At 51.1% G+C, this 17,286-nt stretch overlaps 7 protein-coding genes across 7 annotated transcripts; 1 reads left to right on the top strand and 6 right to left on the bottom strand.

Annotated features, from left to right (window-relative positions):
• Position 1: 1 nt before the first annotated feature.
• Aspvir_002364 (Zn(II)2Cys6 transcription factor) lies at positions 2 to 2,635 on the bottom strand (the record flags this gene model as incomplete). Its single annotated transcript, XM_043273965.1, has 4 exons — positions 2 to 237; positions 309 to 2,257; positions 2,330 to 2,424; positions 2,501 to 2,635. The coding sequence occupies 4 exons, from the start codon at positions 2,633 to 2,635 to the stop codon at positions 2 to 4; spliced, it is 2,415 nt and encodes an 804-aa protein (XP_043129900.1).
• Positions 2,636 to 3,561: 926 nt separating this feature from the next.
• Positions 3,562 to 5,424, top strand: Aspvir_002363 (ankyrin repeat domain-containing protein; the record flags this gene model as incomplete). The annotated part of the gene is made up of 1 exon (XM_043273964.1): positions 3,562 to 5,424. The coding sequence occupies one exon, from the start codon at positions 3,562 to 3,564 to the stop codon at positions 5,422 to 5,424; it is 1,863 nt and encodes a 620-aa protein (XP_043129899.1).
• A 312-nt stretch (positions 5,425 to 5,736) lies between these two features.
• Aspvir_002362 (uncharacterized protein) lies at positions 5,737 to 6,837 on the bottom strand (the record flags this gene model as incomplete). The annotated part of the gene is made up of 1 exon (XM_043273963.1): positions 5,737 to 6,837. One exon carries the CDS (start codon positions 6,835 to 6,837, stop codon positions 5,737 to 5,739), a length of 1,101 nt encoding a protein of 366 aa, XP_043129898.1.
• Positions 6,838 to 7,350: 513 nt separating this feature from the next.
• Positions 7,351 to 8,499, bottom strand: Aspvir_002361 (glycoside hydrolase family 28 protein; the record flags this gene model as incomplete). Its single annotated transcript, XM_043273962.1, has 2 exons — positions 7,351 to 8,226; positions 8,281 to 8,499. 2 exons carry the CDS (start codon positions 8,497 to 8,499, stop codon positions 7,351 to 7,353), a joined length of 1,095 nt encoding a protein of 364 aa, XP_043129897.1.
• Positions 8,500 to 11,309: 2,810 nt separating this feature from the next.
• On the bottom strand, positions 11,310 to 12,836 carry Aspvir_002360 (uncharacterized protein; the record flags this gene model as incomplete). Its single annotated transcript, XM_043273961.1, has 1 exon — positions 11,310 to 12,836. One exon carries the CDS (start codon positions 12,834 to 12,836, stop codon positions 11,310 to 11,312), a length of 1,527 nt encoding a protein of 508 aa, XP_043129896.1.
• Positions 12,837 to 13,431: 595 nt separating this feature from the next.
• Positions 13,432 to 14,064, bottom strand: Aspvir_002359 (uncharacterized protein; the record flags this gene model as incomplete). The annotated part of the gene is made up of 1 exon (XM_043273960.1): positions 13,432 to 14,064. The coding sequence occupies one exon, from the start codon at positions 14,062 to 14,064 to the stop codon at positions 13,432 to 13,434; it is 633 nt and encodes a 210-aa protein (XP_043129895.1).
• Positions 14,065 to 14,389: 325 nt separating this feature from the next.
• Aspvir_002358 (uncharacterized protein) lies at positions 14,390 to 15,880 on the bottom strand (the record flags this gene model as incomplete). Its single annotated transcript, XM_043273959.1, has 2 exons — positions 14,390 to 15,373; positions 15,413 to 15,880. The coding sequence occupies 2 exons, from the start codon at positions 15,878 to 15,880 to the stop codon at positions 14,390 to 14,392; spliced, it is 1,452 nt and encodes a 483-aa protein (XP_043129894.1).
• Positions 15,881 to 17,286: the final 1,406 nt, after the last annotated feature.

The following is a 17,286-nucleotide window of genomic DNA, read 5'->3' as shown; positions in this document are numbered from 1 at the left end:
CCTATGACTCTGTTCCATTCCATGACATATCCCATAGCCAGTACAACCCTCGTTCACCCGTGCCGTAGGTTGCGGATTCCATTGTCCCAAGAGAAACGCTGGGGTCATGCCATTCATTCGGGGCAGACTGCTGCCATGCATGGTCTGGTTGTAATGTGTCCTGAATGGTACCCCGAGCTTGGTGAGTGTCACTCGCATACCAGTTGAAGGAAGGATCATCATTGCCGGACGGAACGACTAAAGAGAAAGCCATTGATCAGCATTTCCAGTCGTGGAGCTACTTGTCAGAAAGACGTAAAGTCACTCACCGAATTGAACAGATGCTAAACTTTCGTTCAGACGCTGAGCCCTGCTCTGGTCTGGCCATGCCGGTCGTCGCGCCGGGGCATCAAAAAATTCAAAAGTGGCGTCGAGAGGGAGTCGGAGGGTGTCTTCCACAGACATTGGTGCAGAGTCTACTAAAGACTGGTGACCTTCTTGCTGATTGTTTGCCGTGATTGGAGCCAGAATAGCCTCTGATTCACGGCGGAGAAGCAATGTGACCACGTTCTTCAAAACTGTCGTACTTTGCTTCGATAATGCAGAGCGCTTTCCAAGAAGATCCTGCAGACGCAAGATACGAGTGATTGTCCGCTTCACGACCTGTGCTGTGTCCGAGAGGGGATCTGACAGAGCCATGACCGCCAGTACAATTGCCGCGTTGAACATATTTATGGCCAAGAAGGCAACCAGATGACTATCCGTCGCAAGCTGAGCCAGGACCGGTAACTCAGTCACTCGGGATGTTCTCAAGGCCGCATTCCACCAGTGTACCGGACTTGTGGCAGACGCATTGGGCGATACAGCATCGAATGCTGGGTCCCTTTGTGCTGGTGATGGCCCGCTCGGATGGCAGCCGGGGGAATCTATCCGGCCGCTTCTGCTAGAAGCGTGCTGATTTGTCGATAGGTGATCAACTTGCCTTGCCAGTAAAGGTCGGTGGAGGACAATGAGAATATTATCGTAGGTCAATTGCAGGGACAATGATTGTAAGGCATGTGCCCTGGCACTGAGCCAGCTGTCGGGCGGGAAGTCCCTCTCGAGGTCCAAGACTAGATGCTCAGGTAATTCATCCCGCCATCTCTGGAGATTTTGAGTCACTTCTTTGACGAGCGCAACGTATGCGTCCCCCGCCAGTTCCTCGGACGAGCCTGACGTCCGCGAGCCGAAAATTGCCTCCAGGGCAGTGGATGCCATGAGGTAGAGCCGGTTCAACTCCCTTTGATATGTAGAGTAACAGACGGTATATCCCTGCTCTGATCTCGGTGCAACAAAGTAGGGATTTTCGAAAATATCCGCTGGCATGTTGAGATTGCAGTCCTTGTCGTTTATTCCCAGTGGTCGGCCATAGGTGATTGACGCAAATCTATCCCAGGTGTATATGGTCCACCATACACGTTTCCTTTCTTCAATATCCTCGAAGTTGCCCTTCGAGGGTTCACGGTGCAATCCTGCCGCTTGGGATATCTTGATAGTCGCACCGAGTAATGAAAAGGAGAGATTGGGACGCCCGTGGTACACGTGGTACGACCCGAAAAGGATACAAATCTGGGCTGCTGTAACAGAAGGTTGGTCCATCAACTCAACAATGTGCGATTCGACGATCTTTAAGAGGTGTGAACTCAATTGTTGCCAATTGCCATTGTCGGTCAAATCAGTCGTCCTCCTTTGGGACCGATACCACGCCCCCATACCCAGTACAACTGCAAGGAGCAGTAAGAATGATTTCTGGGAGGGATAGGCAAGTCCGTCGGTTACGGACAAGAGTTTCCTGCGAAAGGTATGTTCATAAATAGCAAGAGAAAACCAATGGACTGCATCAAAGTAGTCCTCAAGCAACAAATACATCACCTCCGTCGGCGGTAAATCCTGACCTAGTATTGAAGAAATGGGAAGTCGTTGTCCGACAGGTGCGGTGCGCCGCTTGGCAACGCTGGTGCTCGCTCGGTAGCCTGGAATGGCAGACGTGGCTTGCTCATCGATATGCTGTCTACCAAGTTCACAGATTTTCTGAACAATTCCCATGGTAGATTCCGCTTCACCGTAGTCGATTGCCGGATGTGTAACACGGCCGTCTGTAGATATACGGCGGTCATTGTTAGTACCTTCCACTGGTGGAGCTTCGTTACTGGAATCATCGAAGCTCTCTGTAGGTTGGTCAGCGGTGGCTGTTGATGTGGTTCTTTGTCGCTGGTGACTTCTCAAAGTTCTCTTTGATCTGCTACTCGTTAGTAAAATTAAGAAGAATGAGAAATTCCGCTCAGAAATGATCTCGTCCCTAGCGACTTACTTCCGAGTGCTATCCCTGCGGGTCCGACTAGCAGGAAGTGGTTGGCAATCCACTTTTGCTCGTGCACAGAGTGAGCAAGGTCGGAAAGGATCACACTGCAGACCAAGAGGTTGTACAACGTCAGTAACCTTCCAGAAAAGAGCATTGGAACCTTCTAATGGATATCCATACCCGAGTTTTGTGGCGGCGGCATCTCTCGCACGCACTACTGACTCGCGTCGGCAATGGTGAGCGAGTATAATTCAAGTATCTACCGGACTCTAAACGATATTCTGCACTGAGCTGTTCTGATGGATGTTCAGACATGATTCGAATCTGGACATGAGGAAGGCCGATGCCGGTAGCGGACCGCAGATTGGAGAGGAAACAGGATCCGGCGGAAATTCACACGTTTTTCCCCAGTTTGTGTCTGTCTGTTCTCCGCACCATGTGGTAGCCTGAGGCATATCAACTTTCTGGTCATGTGACTCTTCATCGTGGAGTATACCTTCGAGATAATTGGAATCAGGACTGTTGGAACAGGACAAGAGTCCCATCAAAGCGGTCTTTGCTCCATTTGTCTATGGTCCAAAATTGATTCTAGATATTTGAGTGGAGAAAAGAGTATCAGCTTCAGTTCACCAGACGTCTATCCCAACGTAACTATATATAGAGTACTCACATGTACACCCAAGCAGCTGGATAAAGTGGCCTAAATGATAATATGCTGCTAGGCAATATTATCCACTCTTCATCATCCACCCTCTTTCATATGAGATCAAGGTGAGGTTTGAACTATGATAAAATTGTGTCCTACTTATACTATGCACACATGAACACTACTGCGCGGCTGCGCCTTATTTATTCTACTGAACTTCACACTCTGGCTGTTACATTCAACAGGGTTGGACCATGGTGAGACCATACAGTGTTGATACCAGAGATTGATTTGACATACTCATCTGAGTGCAGCAGAAAGGGCCAGATGCCAGATATGTGAGTAGTAATGAGAAAATCTAAAGAAGGCCACTTGCCTGACCTCACAACCAAATGCAGAAGTAGCAAGTGAATGAGATTTGACCAACATAAGTGAGTGACTTCCGCCTCAGGTGTGTCTGACAAGATACTTGTTTGTTTACACAACACTTAACAACAACCAAGCTCCTTCATCTCACACACTCGACGGGGTTTCCTTTTTCCTTCTCTTCCAACTATCACTGCTGACCTTGACGTTTTACCCAGAACCTTTGATCATGAATCTTCTGTCCTTACCCAACGAGATCCTGCTAGAGATAGCGAAGCATCTCCAGAATCAAGCTTGGCTTAACACGTTCACCCGCACCAACCGATTTATCTTCGGCGTCGTAAACCCATATATGCACCGCTACAACGCAGACTACCAGCAACACACCGCTCTTGCCTTTGGTGCTTGCCGTGGACTTGAAAATGTCGTCAGACGAGCACTGGCTGCAAAGCCAGGCGACATCAACGCAAAAATCGGCTCGACCGTACCGATCAGCGAGGAACCGTCCCACACTCCCCTTTGCTACGCACTAAGATATGAACAAATGCGAGTGATCGAGCTTCTACTCGACGAGTATGGTGCCGATATTGAACAGCACTGTTGCAAATCAATGACGCCGCTGACCTGGGTTGCACGTCTGGGAATGCCGGAACTGACCAAACTACTAGTTAGCAAAGGTGCGAACATCCATGCGGAGGACGGAGTTGGGCACATACCAATTCTTCATGCTGCTTTGTCGGGTAATGTGGAATGTATGGCGTTTCTTATCCAAGAAGGCGCTGATGTTTATCAGACCGCACCTGGTGCCGCCCCAGGCGAAGCATGGTCCTGCCTTCATTTCATGGTAATACGGGGGAAAATGGAGGGAGTCAAGCTCCTAGTGGAACACGGGGTCGATATAGACATGGTGTGGGTTCGAGGAATGACGCCCGTGAGAATAGCTCTGGAATTTGGCCACTTTGACATCGCCTCGTACTTGCTTGAGCACGGGGCTAAAGTTCCAGAAGATCAAGACTTCTTCGTTTCCTGCGCCACCCGAGGGTACGTCAAGGGCCTTAGATTGGCCTTGGATAAGGTTGTTTCAATAGACGACGAAGACTCGGAGGGCTATACAGCCCTCTTCGAAGCTGTGGCACACGGACATGTCGAGGCTGTCCGTGTGTTGTTGGATCGAGGCGCCAGTGTTATCATCGACAACGAGGGCTCTGCTATACCTATGGCCGCCGCACATGGCCACCGTCGAGTTTTGGAGATGCTTCTGGATCACGTTGATCAATCTGGCTGCGACCGGACGATGAGCCATGAAAATGCATTTCAGCTTGCGATGCGGCACAGAAACTGGGACTGCGCCAAGGAACTCTTAAACAAAGGTGCGGAAACGAACTCCAAGATCGATGATGAATTGCCCATATCATACGCGGCAAGGCTCGGTGAGGAAGAAATAGTGAGAGTTATCCTCACAAAAGGCCCTGACCAAATACGGCCTGGCGACGATCCCACTCTGCTGTTTTGGGTCGTCAAGAACTTGAGCATCGACTTGCTCAGGCAACTCCTCGAGCTTGGTCTTGACCCCAATGCATACTCGGAAGCCCTCCAGCAGGGTCTCCCGTCCATTCGGAATCGTTCGCGGAAAGGCTGGTTGCTGCCTCCTCTGGCATGCGCAATGAGCCTGCATTTTTACGACAAGGCGGAGCTTCTCATAGACCATGGAGCCGATCCACGACCCTTCCAGCGAGGACGGCAACACGTTACTTTGGTCAACGTTACTCGGTCGATCAAGTACACTTTCATCGCCAAGATGCTTGATCGGGGCTTTAATGTGAATGAGAAGAGTGATGCTGGCGAGACGCCTCTCTCAGTGGCTGTGACCGCTGGCAACGCGGAAGTCGCCGAGCTTCTCCTCTGTCACGGGGCAGAACCCAATATACGCATAGGGTCCTTTCCGTCTGTTCTATCATTGGCCATCGCAAAGGGACATGTTGAAGTAGCCGACGTTCTTCGGAAGCACGGTGCGAAGGAAACGTGCGAGGATATGGATGTTGATGACGAGGACTATCTGGCCGGTGTGGTCGAATTGCTGTCGTCTGCGTGATGTACCATTGCATCATATCTTTGTCCTGCCCTTGCTTGTTGTGAGACAGCAAGTGCATCAGAACACCTAAGCTCATGTATGTTTACAGATGTCATTGTCCACTTTGTGCAATCTCTAGAACTAGGATCTCATGCGGCAATCACTATCGGACTTGCCTTGATCCAGCACAATCAAGTCATGAGGAAGAGCCAACTGCGCGATAGAGCACAACTATGAAGATTATCCATTGTTACTCTCTTATTAGAGACTACATTAAGAATATAAAACGCTTCCTCGATAAAGGGTCTCTCAAATACTCCTCCAGCCTTGTCTTTAAAGCGAAATAGCGGCAATCTTTCCAGGCTCCTTGTAAGTCCCGCCCACCGGCGCCATCAAGCCCCCATTCGTGCCAACATACAACGTCTGTCCTTCTCTATCCAACGCACAGCATGTTGGCCCAGGCAGGACAGTCGAATTCTTGCCTCCAGCATAATTGACAATCTTGCCCTCAGGCGTATACTTGACAATCGTATTCTCCGGATTCGTCGCAAAGTACGCCGTCCCATCGTCCATAATATCAAAACTGTCCGGGTTGATCTCCGCCGTAATCAACTCGAACGGCCCGGCCGCATTCGCCATCTCGTCGATCTTCACCCGCCGATACTCCTTCTTCGTCACGCTCACATAGTGCAGATACTCCCCAACGACATGGATCCCATTGACCCCCATCGGCGGCGCATTCGGCGCAGGCAGCATCGACTCATCCTGCATTGCAACCGCATACTCCCCGGAATCCAGGTCCACCCGCCAGATCATCCCGTCGGGACTATCCGAAATAAGCAGGTACCGCGCCTCATCGCGGGGCCGGTACAGCGTACTCGCGCCCAGCGCCTTGGCCTCGGGGATGTCGACGATCTTGCTGACCGCGCTGGGGGTGTTCTTATTAAGGCTAAACTCCCCATCAGCCCACCAAGCCGGCACCTCGAGCACATCGTAGTTGCCGTCGTCGTTGAAGTCGAGTCTCCAGACGCCGAAGGAGCCCTGCTCGGCGGCGAAGCCCTCGAGTGCGAACTTGCCCGCTACGACGGCGAAGACGTCATGCTCGACTTCGGTGATGCCGAAGACGGCGGTGATGCCGCTGCTTTGCTTGGAGAAGGAGTAGGCTAGGGTCCCGGAGCCGGTTTTGGGGTCGACGGACCAGACTTCTGGGACGTCGATGCGGGTGAGGAGGAGGGTGCCGTCGGGCCGGACGACGACGTTGTCGACGAAGGAGCCGTTGTCTGGGAACTGGAAGACGTCGCGGACGGTTGGGCGGGTGGGTTGGTCGTCGCTGATGGCTTTGTGTGCGGTGGAGGGTGAGTTGGAGTTGGGGATCTGGAATGCGAGGGTGGATGTCGCGAGGGACGCGAGGGTGAGGCCGTGAGTGAGATGCATGATGGAAACGATGGAGAGTGCTGGCGATTGAAGCGGACGGAACAGAATTGCGACTGTGCAGGGTGTATTTAAGCGGCGTTGTAATCAAAACATTGGGTCGATCACTGCTCCATGGGAAAGCCCCTTGCATTCCAGACCGCAACGGGCAAACTGGGCAGACATTCCTCGGAGAAAATGATTGACATGATGACATCCACTCAAATTAGCCCCGCGGAAGTATGCATGGCACAGTGCTCACAGTGAGGTTTATGGAAGATAGCACACATTGCGGCATCAAACCTGACGCAAGGACTTGTATGTATCCCTGGCGTCAGTCTCCTGTCAAATGTGACCGGTCGATCAATACCGAAAGAAGTTGGCAGATAGAGTGCCTACGGACTAATTGCGGAACTTCGGGACGGGTAGACTTGAATATGTCCTTTATTATAGAATTATGTACTAAAATACAAGGATCCACAAAGCGGAGACACGAACAGAACACTCGCTTGACAGAAGCCCACCTGTCATAGACAACTAGCAAGAGGCGCCAGAAGGAACGTTCTTGCACGAGGTGCTCTTCTTGCCGCCAGTGACACTATTGCCAGACCACGTCCAGTTCGTGCAGCTGCCAGATCCACAGAGGATGTAAATATCAGTGGCGGAGCTGGTCACGGTACCGGTGACCTTCTCGAAGGTGATATCAGAGACCTGGACGCCGTTGGTGGGAGTGCCGGTGGGGCTGCCGTTCTCGTAGTCCTGCTCGACGATAATACCGTACTTGGTGATACCATTGAGGGTGATGTCCTGGAACTTGACGCCGGTGACGGAGCCAGTCGCACCGTAGACGGTCTTGATACGAGCGCCGTTCTGGGAGTTGATGACCTGGGAGTTGGAGATGGTGACGTCGCTGACGGTGTTGTCCGAGCGGCCGCCGACGGAGCCGATGGAGAGACCATGGCCACCATTGCAGTAGCCGTTGGTGAAGGTGATGTGCTCACCGGAGTTGATGGCCAGGCAGTCGTCCTGGTTGTAGACGGTGGCACCGTCAATGGTGATGTAGGTGCTGGAGCCGACGTCGAAAGCATCGGTGTTGTGGCCGAGCTTGGTACCGGCGGAGTTATCAATCAGGACGTCCTTGATGGTGAGGTTGTCGGACTGGATGCTGAAGCCCTGGACGGGGGTGTTGTAGACCTTCAGACCGGTGATGTTGGACTTGTTCAGCTTGTGGGCAGAGAAGAACTTGGGCTTCGTCTTGCCGCCGTTGCCTCCCTTGCCGTCCCACCAACGAGCACCATCACAGTCGATCTTAGCACCAGCGTTCTGCTTGACGGTAATACTGGTTCCGGACATGGAGATCAGGGGGCCGGCCCATTCCTTGTAGCCGAAGGTGGTGGTGCCATCGAAAATGACCTTTGTCAACACGTTAGTCGATGGCATTTAACATACCGATTACTAAAGACTTACGGTGGCACCAGTCTTCAGGCCAGTGAGGTCCAGAGTCTCACCGGCGGGCACGGCGATGTTGCTGAGGGTGATGGTAGAGCAGGAGGCCTTGCCGGACTGGGCCGCGGCCGCAGAGGTGAAGGTACAAGAGGCACGAGTCTCGAGATCAGCAGCAGGAGCAGCAGCGACCAGCGCAGCGCCCATGGTCGCGGCCACGAGGGAGGATTGGAAGAAATGCATGGTGAGAGAGCGGAAGTCGAGTGGTTGGAGGGTGTTTAGAAAGATCGGACAGGTTCTGGTCAACAGATACCCTAAAAGTGGTAGTTACAATAGAATACGAAAGACGAAAGGAGCGTGGATGAGGACAAACACGGATCCATGGTGAGGATGTCTGAAACTCTATATATGGTGTTGGTCTGGTGTACGGAGTACGGATATAGCAGATGACAGGGGCGTCCAGGCTTCCGTAGGGGCTCTGATAAAACGAGTCAGACCAAAGAGAAGTGCGCAACTCTGAAGGAACAACCTAAATTGCTGTCTGACCTGTACAGGGTCAGGAACCCCACCTGGTTGGGAATTGAATCGTGAGACCCCTATAGTTTTAGCAGTTAGCACGCTGGCACCAAAGAGGATTAGATTGTTTAATCTCTTCCTAAGCATATTAGGGACTGTTTTCGGCCCTGCGAGACGTTTGAGAATGTCTTAGTGCCTCGACCGATTGAGTATAGACAATATCCTTTTAGGGCTAACACAGGCTACTTTCAGCCGTGGACGCCACAAGTGTTGCAAGTAAACAGGCTGATCAACCATGTTCATTAAACCTCAATCAATTTTGGCTACGTATCCGTATCCATCCAGAATTCAGCCGGTCTTGCACCGCTACTCACGCTGCATGACGTTCAGGTCGAAATGGATGATACTGATAGGCGGATTATATTGATGCATTACTTCCGCTTGTTCCAGTTTGCGGCAGTCCTCCGTAGCCCCCCTGAATCCACAGGAAAAGCCCTAGATCTCTTAGCTTTCTTAGCTCTCTCTCCACATTGTAATTGGTCCCTTGTCATCGGGATGATGATATAATCTGAACCGAAAGCTCTGGAGAACGGAGTCCTCGGATCATTGAAGGCAATACGGAGTAGTTTCAGGGGCAATCTTCTGACTCCACTCATAATCATCTTCTCTTTAGAAACTTTTTTTTGATAGCCGTCTATATTTGACGACTGGTTTTGACATAGTAGGCGACAGACAAATCACAGAACTCCAACGAGTCCGCCGTATGCAGGGCTTCAGGGTCCGTAAACCGTCCAATCAAGACCATCATTCCTCTTAATTCGGGGTGGATGGAGCCGAAATACATTTCCCTTTCAGGATATGCGCATATTGCGCACTGCGTTTGACTGCCTAGACTTACGCAGGTCTCACTTCTTCTGCGCCCAAGCACTCTTCATAGCCTCAACACGTGGAAAATCTTGGCATGAGAGCCTATGACTTTGGAATATTTCCAACAGTCTGCAGTCCTCCCCGTATTTCTCCAGCTTTTGTCTGGACCTGCATGAGCAGGGTTATTAATGGTCAAATATGGGATCACACCGTCACAGTTGACTTCTGCGGTGATGCCTGAAGCTTCCAATATACTGCTTGTATCCCGACGATAATGGCCACGCTTACTCGCTAGCCAATCCACCAACTGTGGAACAATTTCAGAATTGAGGGTCAATGTGGGCACAGGCTTTCAAAGTCGATTCGAATATATGACTTGATGCTTTATAATATCAACACCAAATTAGGCAGCCGGATTCTGCGGGTTTTGGGCTGGCCGGAAACTCGGCAATTACCACGTCCTTCTCACGTTTAACAAATCCACTTCTCATTCTCCTTCCTCTCACAGTCACTGATTACTTCATCCACCATCGACTCCACCGCCATCTCACACCGGTGACAATTCGTAAACACCACGGCCGCGAACCCGACAATCTACTACAAGAGCATAATAGGCAGTGCATGGTACAGCTGGTCCTTCCAGCCGTATCTGCACGAGGACCTGGTACACCTTGTAGTATGGAAGCGCATACCTCAGCGGAAGAAGCCGGGTTCGACTCAAAGGGACTAATGGTGCTGGCGACGTCGATTATCCCCCATTATCCTGTCTGACAGAGGGTCGCGATGAAGGTACAAGTGATGGAGAGACACATCCAGAGCAGACCATTACTGGGAGGGCTTAGCGTTGTCAGGACGTGAAACTTAGCTGCGATGCTGTTCATTGACGAAGAACAGCTGCATGGTCAGTATCACCATAGGGGACAGTGTTGTACAAGACGCACGCGCCCTGCTCGGTGGTCTTCATGTTGATCTCCATAACTTATATGGCTTCGTTGTTGACAGTGGAGCTGACGCCGCAATGCTCGACGCATTGCGGGCATACTATGCCGACCCTTTCGTTCCCACCAGAGTAAGGATGTGGAGCAGCCTGAACTCTGTGCGAACGCTGGGCATCTAGCCCATTCCACGCCTAGGTGAGCATGTTTCCCATGTCCGTCCCACTTGCTAGAGCCGACGACAAATTCTCGGCGCATGAGGTAGTGGATGTGGGTTGTATCCTGTTACTGAGTCGCATAAGAGATGACATGTTTCCGAGGTATTAAAGCTGTGGCCCTGTGGGAGAAGAAATCCATGGATATAGGACCAGACCAATCAGAGAGGTGGACTTGTATGGCTCAGCGGAATTACGCATTGTTGGCGATTGGGCAGTTAACAGTTTCAACACCCCCGACCTCCGACTTTGTATAGCATCATCGGCTGTGTTTACTCCTGTCAGGGATACGAGGGAATAAAGTCCATCTTTGAGAAGTTAAGTAATCCTTGCCGCCATTTTGACGATCAGAGTGTTTATGGTAGTTCCAAACCCACTGCCGTTGCAGGGTCTATTAGGGACGTATATTCTGGGCCTCTCTATCTCGATTCACCGAACCGACAATATATAGTCCAGGGTTGCAGAGTCTATGATGATGATGATAAGACTAATCTAGATGGCTGGCGAATCAATCCCAAATTCATAATTGCTCAACCCCCAGCCCGCAGACCACAGTAATGTTGCATCGCTCTATAAGCCTCACTACCTCTTCCTTATCATGCCATGCATCATTATATGCCGCACTCAGAGTCAACACCCCCTTCCAAGTCCCTAGGAACAGGCCGAGACCCGTCCCCAGTTCCTCACCGGTCACCCAAGGGCTATCCAGCTCGAATGCCCCATGCGAAGGGCTGATCACCTTGTCCACCACACCCAAGCTGGAGATTGAAACCGACGGCGACTGATTCGGTTCTGGGACTGGTGGCGTGGCGTCGTCGTGTGGGTAGGGAATAGTGTTGCTGGCGTACCACAAGGGTATCATCTGGATGTGATCCTTGTCCTTCCGGATTCCGTCATAGAACTCCCTGACAGTCTTGGCGACCCTTGAGAACTCCTCTCTGCTCACCTCTGTCGGAGTCGAGCCGTCAGTTATACTCGGAACTTTGGTATCAACAATGAGCAGCCTGCATGAAACAGAGTGGTAGACCGCTGCTGCATGGAGAGGAGTATCGTACGGGCTCAAGCAATGTCCGCGCTCGTTGATCAGGCTGTAATTGATGTATCTGACTAGGCGTTCGCTATCGCGCCGTTCCTGAAGATCTCGCACCGCCATCGCAACCGCTGCATGGTACGCATGCGTCACACTCAGACCTAGCCGGCGACAGGCGCTGAGGATGGCTGTGGTTTGCTGAGCGGGAAGAGTGACGGCAACCCTCTGATGTTTTCCAGGGAGGTGTTCTCCCCTCTTAAATGGAACACTGGCAACCTCTATACGATCCTGCTTCATAAACGCGTTGTATGCCATGATCGACTCGAATCTTTCCCTCTGCTCGGGGGACATGCTGGGCTGCAGCGCCGCAGCTACAAGGAACGGGGGACTCAGGTTTGCGTATTCCGTACCAAAACACGGGAGAGGATAATCCGACCCTCGTTCATAGGCTCTGGCCGCGTGGTTAAAGAAATTATCGAATAACATCAGTGTCCCAACGCCGTCGATAATGTCGTGATGAGCGCGGAGCACAAGATCACCCTGGAGTAAGCCTTTAACGCGAAGAGATGACCATATCAGAAAGAGAGTCGGTAGCTTCGGCACCGGAGGATCCGAATTGCACCATTCAAACCCGGAAATGGCGTCTGACACGATGAGAAAGGTGGATTCTAGCCACGACTGAACGGCATCTTGGCCGGTGGGAGATTCGTATATCTTTCTGCAGCGCTTGCGCTCGGTGTCCCATTCCACCCACGACGCAATGGTCGGGTGGTCGAAACGCAGATGCACCCATGCCTTGCGCAGGGCATCTTTAACCCTTCCTCTTGTCTCCTCTTGGGAAACACCGTCGTCCGCCCTGACAGAGAAGGAGACGAAGCCCGTGATGGCGAAGAAGGTGCGCCCGCTGCCTTGGTATGATTTCGCCAGGGAGGTGTAGAACTGTTCAACCTCGTCGATGCCACGCTCCCATCGACCGGGCCTTACCTGTTGCCATTGAAGATCTGTCTGCTTGGACATTGCGATGCGGAGCGTAATTACAATGTATAGCACTAATTGACAGGGCACGTCAAAATGCTGGATCTGGTCCCCATATAATAAATATATGGACAGATCTGAGTAGAATACTCGGGAAACGGTCCGAAATACCGCCCAGCGAGTCAGGCAAGGAGGAGTAGTCAGTGTTGACGTGCAACGAGGCATCTCGTGCGTTATTATCGTGTCGGGATAACCTCGGCGGTTTGGCCACTTTCCCAATCGGGTAAAACATCCAGCAGACAATGGCACGGTAGCATGGCACAGCATAAGCATTTGTCATTTCCATGATCATCATCTCATATACTAAGATGCTATTCTGCCAGAAAGATCTGGTAGCATGCATACCGGAATAGAAGTATGTTTACTTCGTTTAAAGTCGCGGGTTTATGCATTACTTCAACTAAGACCACGATAACTCCTACTTGACCAATCTGCATGAGATATGATCGCACAGTCAGTGAAAAAGTACGTGCTGAAGTGACTGCATGTTAGAGCCTAGAGACATGTATACCAGCACAATAACAACATCGAAAGCACACAGCCCATTGACATCTCCACCCTCATAAATAAGATACGATCAATGCCCACGCAAAGTAACCATACTCTCAGTCAACGCCCCCGCCAGGATAATCTCCAGCAACGTCTCCTCCACCCCCTCCGCAACCCTAACCTCTGGATAGCGACTCATGAACAGCCCAGCCCAGAACGGCATGATCTCACTCGCGAGAGCAGGCTTGACAGTCTCAAACTCCGTCACCGTGGATTTCCGCTTCTCCACCGTTCTCGACGAGGAGTATTCATAAAGCCCGGTCTGCAGCCCCTCTTTCAACCAGACATACTTCCTCCCCTTGAACTCGAATTTCCGAGGTCGCCAGTACCCCGTTACCGGCACTTCGGTGACCACAGCGCCTGATGATAACCGGTGGGTTAGAGGCCTGCCGGTTATCGAGTCTATGTCTGAGTTACCGGGGGTAATAGGCGAGATGAATGTCTGGACACATGTGTGTTGGGGAAGTGACTCCCGGCGAAGAGTTGTGCTCGCGATCTGGGATTTGTCGGGCTTGATGCCCTGCATTATATACTTGGTCTCGTTGGTCGCTGGGTCCTTGACCTCGAAGGTGATGGTGTTCTCTTTCTTTTCTCCATTTCGGGAGCTGCTGGCATAGCAGTAGAAGGTTCTGGGTTGTTGGGAAATAGTAGGACTGGCCATTATGTTTGTCATGGGAAAAGCGTGGATGAACAGATTTATTTTCAGGAATATGAGGTTATTGTCAGCTGAAGATACGCCAAGCTTGGATACGAGTCTGACCGTCTGACGCCTGAAAACGTGGTAACCTCGGAAGAATGGATTGGTGGAGAATACGATGTGCACAACAACATTTACATGTAGAGAAGCTATAGACTATAGTCAAAGAGAATCGAAAATTAAATACATAAGTTCAAGTAGAAGACGGAGAAAAAGAAGAAATAAAGTGTCCACGTTCAGCATGCTCTTCGTTTAATTACGAGCATCCGCATCTCCATCTTTATCCCAGCTACAGACACTGAGAATAGTACGCGTTCTGCACCGTGCAGGTGTAAGGCGAGGCGCAAGTAGTCGGGCCAGTCCAGCCCTGGCCACCACATTGGCCATAGTGCTGCGCCACGGCAGTCGAGGTGCTCGTCGCAGTAGTGGTGGTCTTGGTCGAGGTGGTCGACGTCTTAGTAGACGTCGAAGTCGAGCCGGAGCTTCCCGAGCTAGAACCGCCGCTGAAGGTCGATCCGATCGGACCAACTTTGATGTTCGAATAGATCACATACGAATTAGGACTCGCGGATTCAATAGTGGCGGGGACGCCGGAGTCGGTCGAGCAGGAGCCACGGACAGCGCCTGGGGTCGATGAAGACGCATTGGTGGGATAGGTGCTGTCGAGCCAGAGCATATCCGCGTAGTAGTCGTCCCAGAGCGACATGACCAGTACCATGCCGGTGGACATGGCCTCGGACATGGCGGACAGGCCTCCGTGCTTAGCAAAGGTACCCGGTCCGTCAAAGACAGTGTTCTCGGCAGTGCAGTAGTCGGCGTTGATGGCGTTGCCGGTAATACCGCTGATGTCCGAGTTGGGCTGGGCGTAGGTGACGCCGTTCTGGACGTAGTAGCGGCGGATTTCAGACAAGGTGCCGGTATCGGTGCCGTCATCCGTGATGAACTGCGTCACGACGGTGAAGGGCGAGTTGGTATTGATTGTCTTGCCGGGACCGTAGAACGTGGTATTGCCCATGCGGTAGGGATTGAAGTCGCAGCCATCTGGGTCGCAGGTGCCGGCATACCGATCACTGCTGTATGTGCCACCGCAGGCATCACCAGTGCACATGGTTTCAGTGGCGGTATCACATGGATGGGGGGTCAGAGCCTGAGAGATGCTGTTGGATTCCCAGATGTCCAGTTCGGCACAGCAAGATCCATGGTTGCCCAATCCGGTGTTCTTGTTGTTGGACGACGGAGTCCAGCCTTCCACGTTGGCCTGGCCTTGGATGAACTTGAGATCGCGGGGACATTGAGAATCACATTATCCCACTCCGTATTGGGCCCCGGCCTTGTTGTTGGCGTATTTGGAGACACCGCCATCCTCATCCATGGTCACAAAGTAGAGGGCTCCGTTCAAGCCACAGGGGAGGTTGGACACGTCCACGTCAAAGGTGAACTCCTGGTTGAGTAGCTTAAACATCTCGTAGTGTGTGTTATCAGCCAGCATGTAAAGACGGGAGCCAACATTGGCGCCATTTGAGTTCTCCGTCACAAAGTTGAGGCGCAGCTGGCTGCCGCTGGTGGTGACTTCGTAGGTTGATTCATAGTCGGCTCCGTCAACGGCACATTCAGTGGCGCAGGTCGCGTCGGTACTGCAGATAGATGTATCCCACGTATTGCCGGTATAGCAGTTGGTGGTGCTGCCAACCTGGTGGACCCATCGCCAGTTTGCATTCATAACGACAGAGCCCTGGTTTGTGGTACAACTTCCACCGCTGGTGCAGGTCTGCCATGTCATCGAGGGATGGGTCTCAGTGGTGTATGTGCCGATCTGCTGCGCCTGCGTAAAGACGACAGGAAGGCAGACAGGATCAATGCGTTCCTGTAGATTCGGTAAGAAATTGCGGACGCCATTTTGATGGTTTGATGCTCTTTGGACACAGTGAGATGATAGACATGTCTGTGCAAGCTCCGGGCTGCCCTTTTATATCTTCATTCGTTCCCTGCGGATGCCCAAGGATGGTAAGAGCATCTATTGAGACGGTTAACAGGACCGCGAACCTGGTGAAAACACAGGCTGTAATCGCTGCTCCTGATGCTATCACCGCGATGGATGCGGTTAGATGTTTATACTTCTCTATCTGCACAAAAAAAAAGCATATTGTCCTCTCGCCTGCCGATCACTTCATGTAACGGGACTCACTGCACACCTGCCCTTGTCGTATCCGTGACTAAGGCTCACCCTCACCGCGAGCCACACCGTAATCGTCAACCACAGCGTAATCGTCATGTACCTTTTATATGGTATCACCATATAAAAGGTACATACTCCCTAAGTCTAATATCTAGACTATTTACTAGGGGCGACTATATTTTAGATAGTAATATTAAAATTTTCAGAGGAAACATCTTATAATTAAAAGTCTTTTAGGAGTTTTACTAAAAAAAATTAGAGATATAAGAATGTATAAAATTTCCCTTAGAAAACTCTTTCTTAGGGAAAAGGATAAAGATAAATTATTTTATCTTACCACTATAATTTTCCTTTCTAATAATAAAGATAGTAATAGAAGATAGACATTTATATATCTAATTAATGATCTACTTTAAAAACTAAATGTGTGTACATACCTAGATTAAAAAATCTATATGTACCATTTATATGGTAATGCCATATAAAAGGTACATGACGATTACGCTGTGGTTGACGATTATGGTGTGGGTGTGCTGCAAAGACGGATAACAGGCAAGTGACGGGAATCCGGAGCGATATCCTGGGGTAATTCTTCACAGCCTAAATAGTCTCGATCAGAAAGGGATGCAATTTGGCAAGGCGGCGCCATGATTCGTGCAAAAACAGGCGACATCGTCCAGGAATCTGTTGGCCAATATTTGGGGTGCCTCGTTACGCCTCTCAATTTGCTAGAATCATGTCCGAATCCTCCTTCGAGGGTGCATATCTGCAGGTGTACTCCCGCACCTGAAAGGGATTCGAGTAGTAGGACACAATTTTCCCAGGTGACTGCGCTGAATCAATCTGCGCGCTAAGACTCGTACGTCTGGGGAAGAATAGATTAAGCTGATATTGCTTTCTGCATGGATGACGCGGCCCCCTGCCAGAGGGAATGCGCGGATGTGGACTATGATATTAACCCTGCAAGCAAAAGGATCATCGATTGGACCAGCTCAAGTTCGCCAAGCCAA

Source organism: Aspergillus viridinutans (genome assembly GCF_018404265.1).
Source record: "Aspergillus viridinutans IFM 47045 DNA, scaffold_11, whole genome shotgun sequence".
In the NCBI taxonomy this organism is placed as follows: Eukaryota; Fungi; Ascomycota; class Eurotiomycetes; order Eurotiales; family Aspergillaceae; genus Aspergillus; species Aspergillus viridinutans.
The sequence above is the reverse complement of the archived record's forward strand: the minus strand, read 5'-3'. Positions and strand labels throughout refer to the sequence as shown.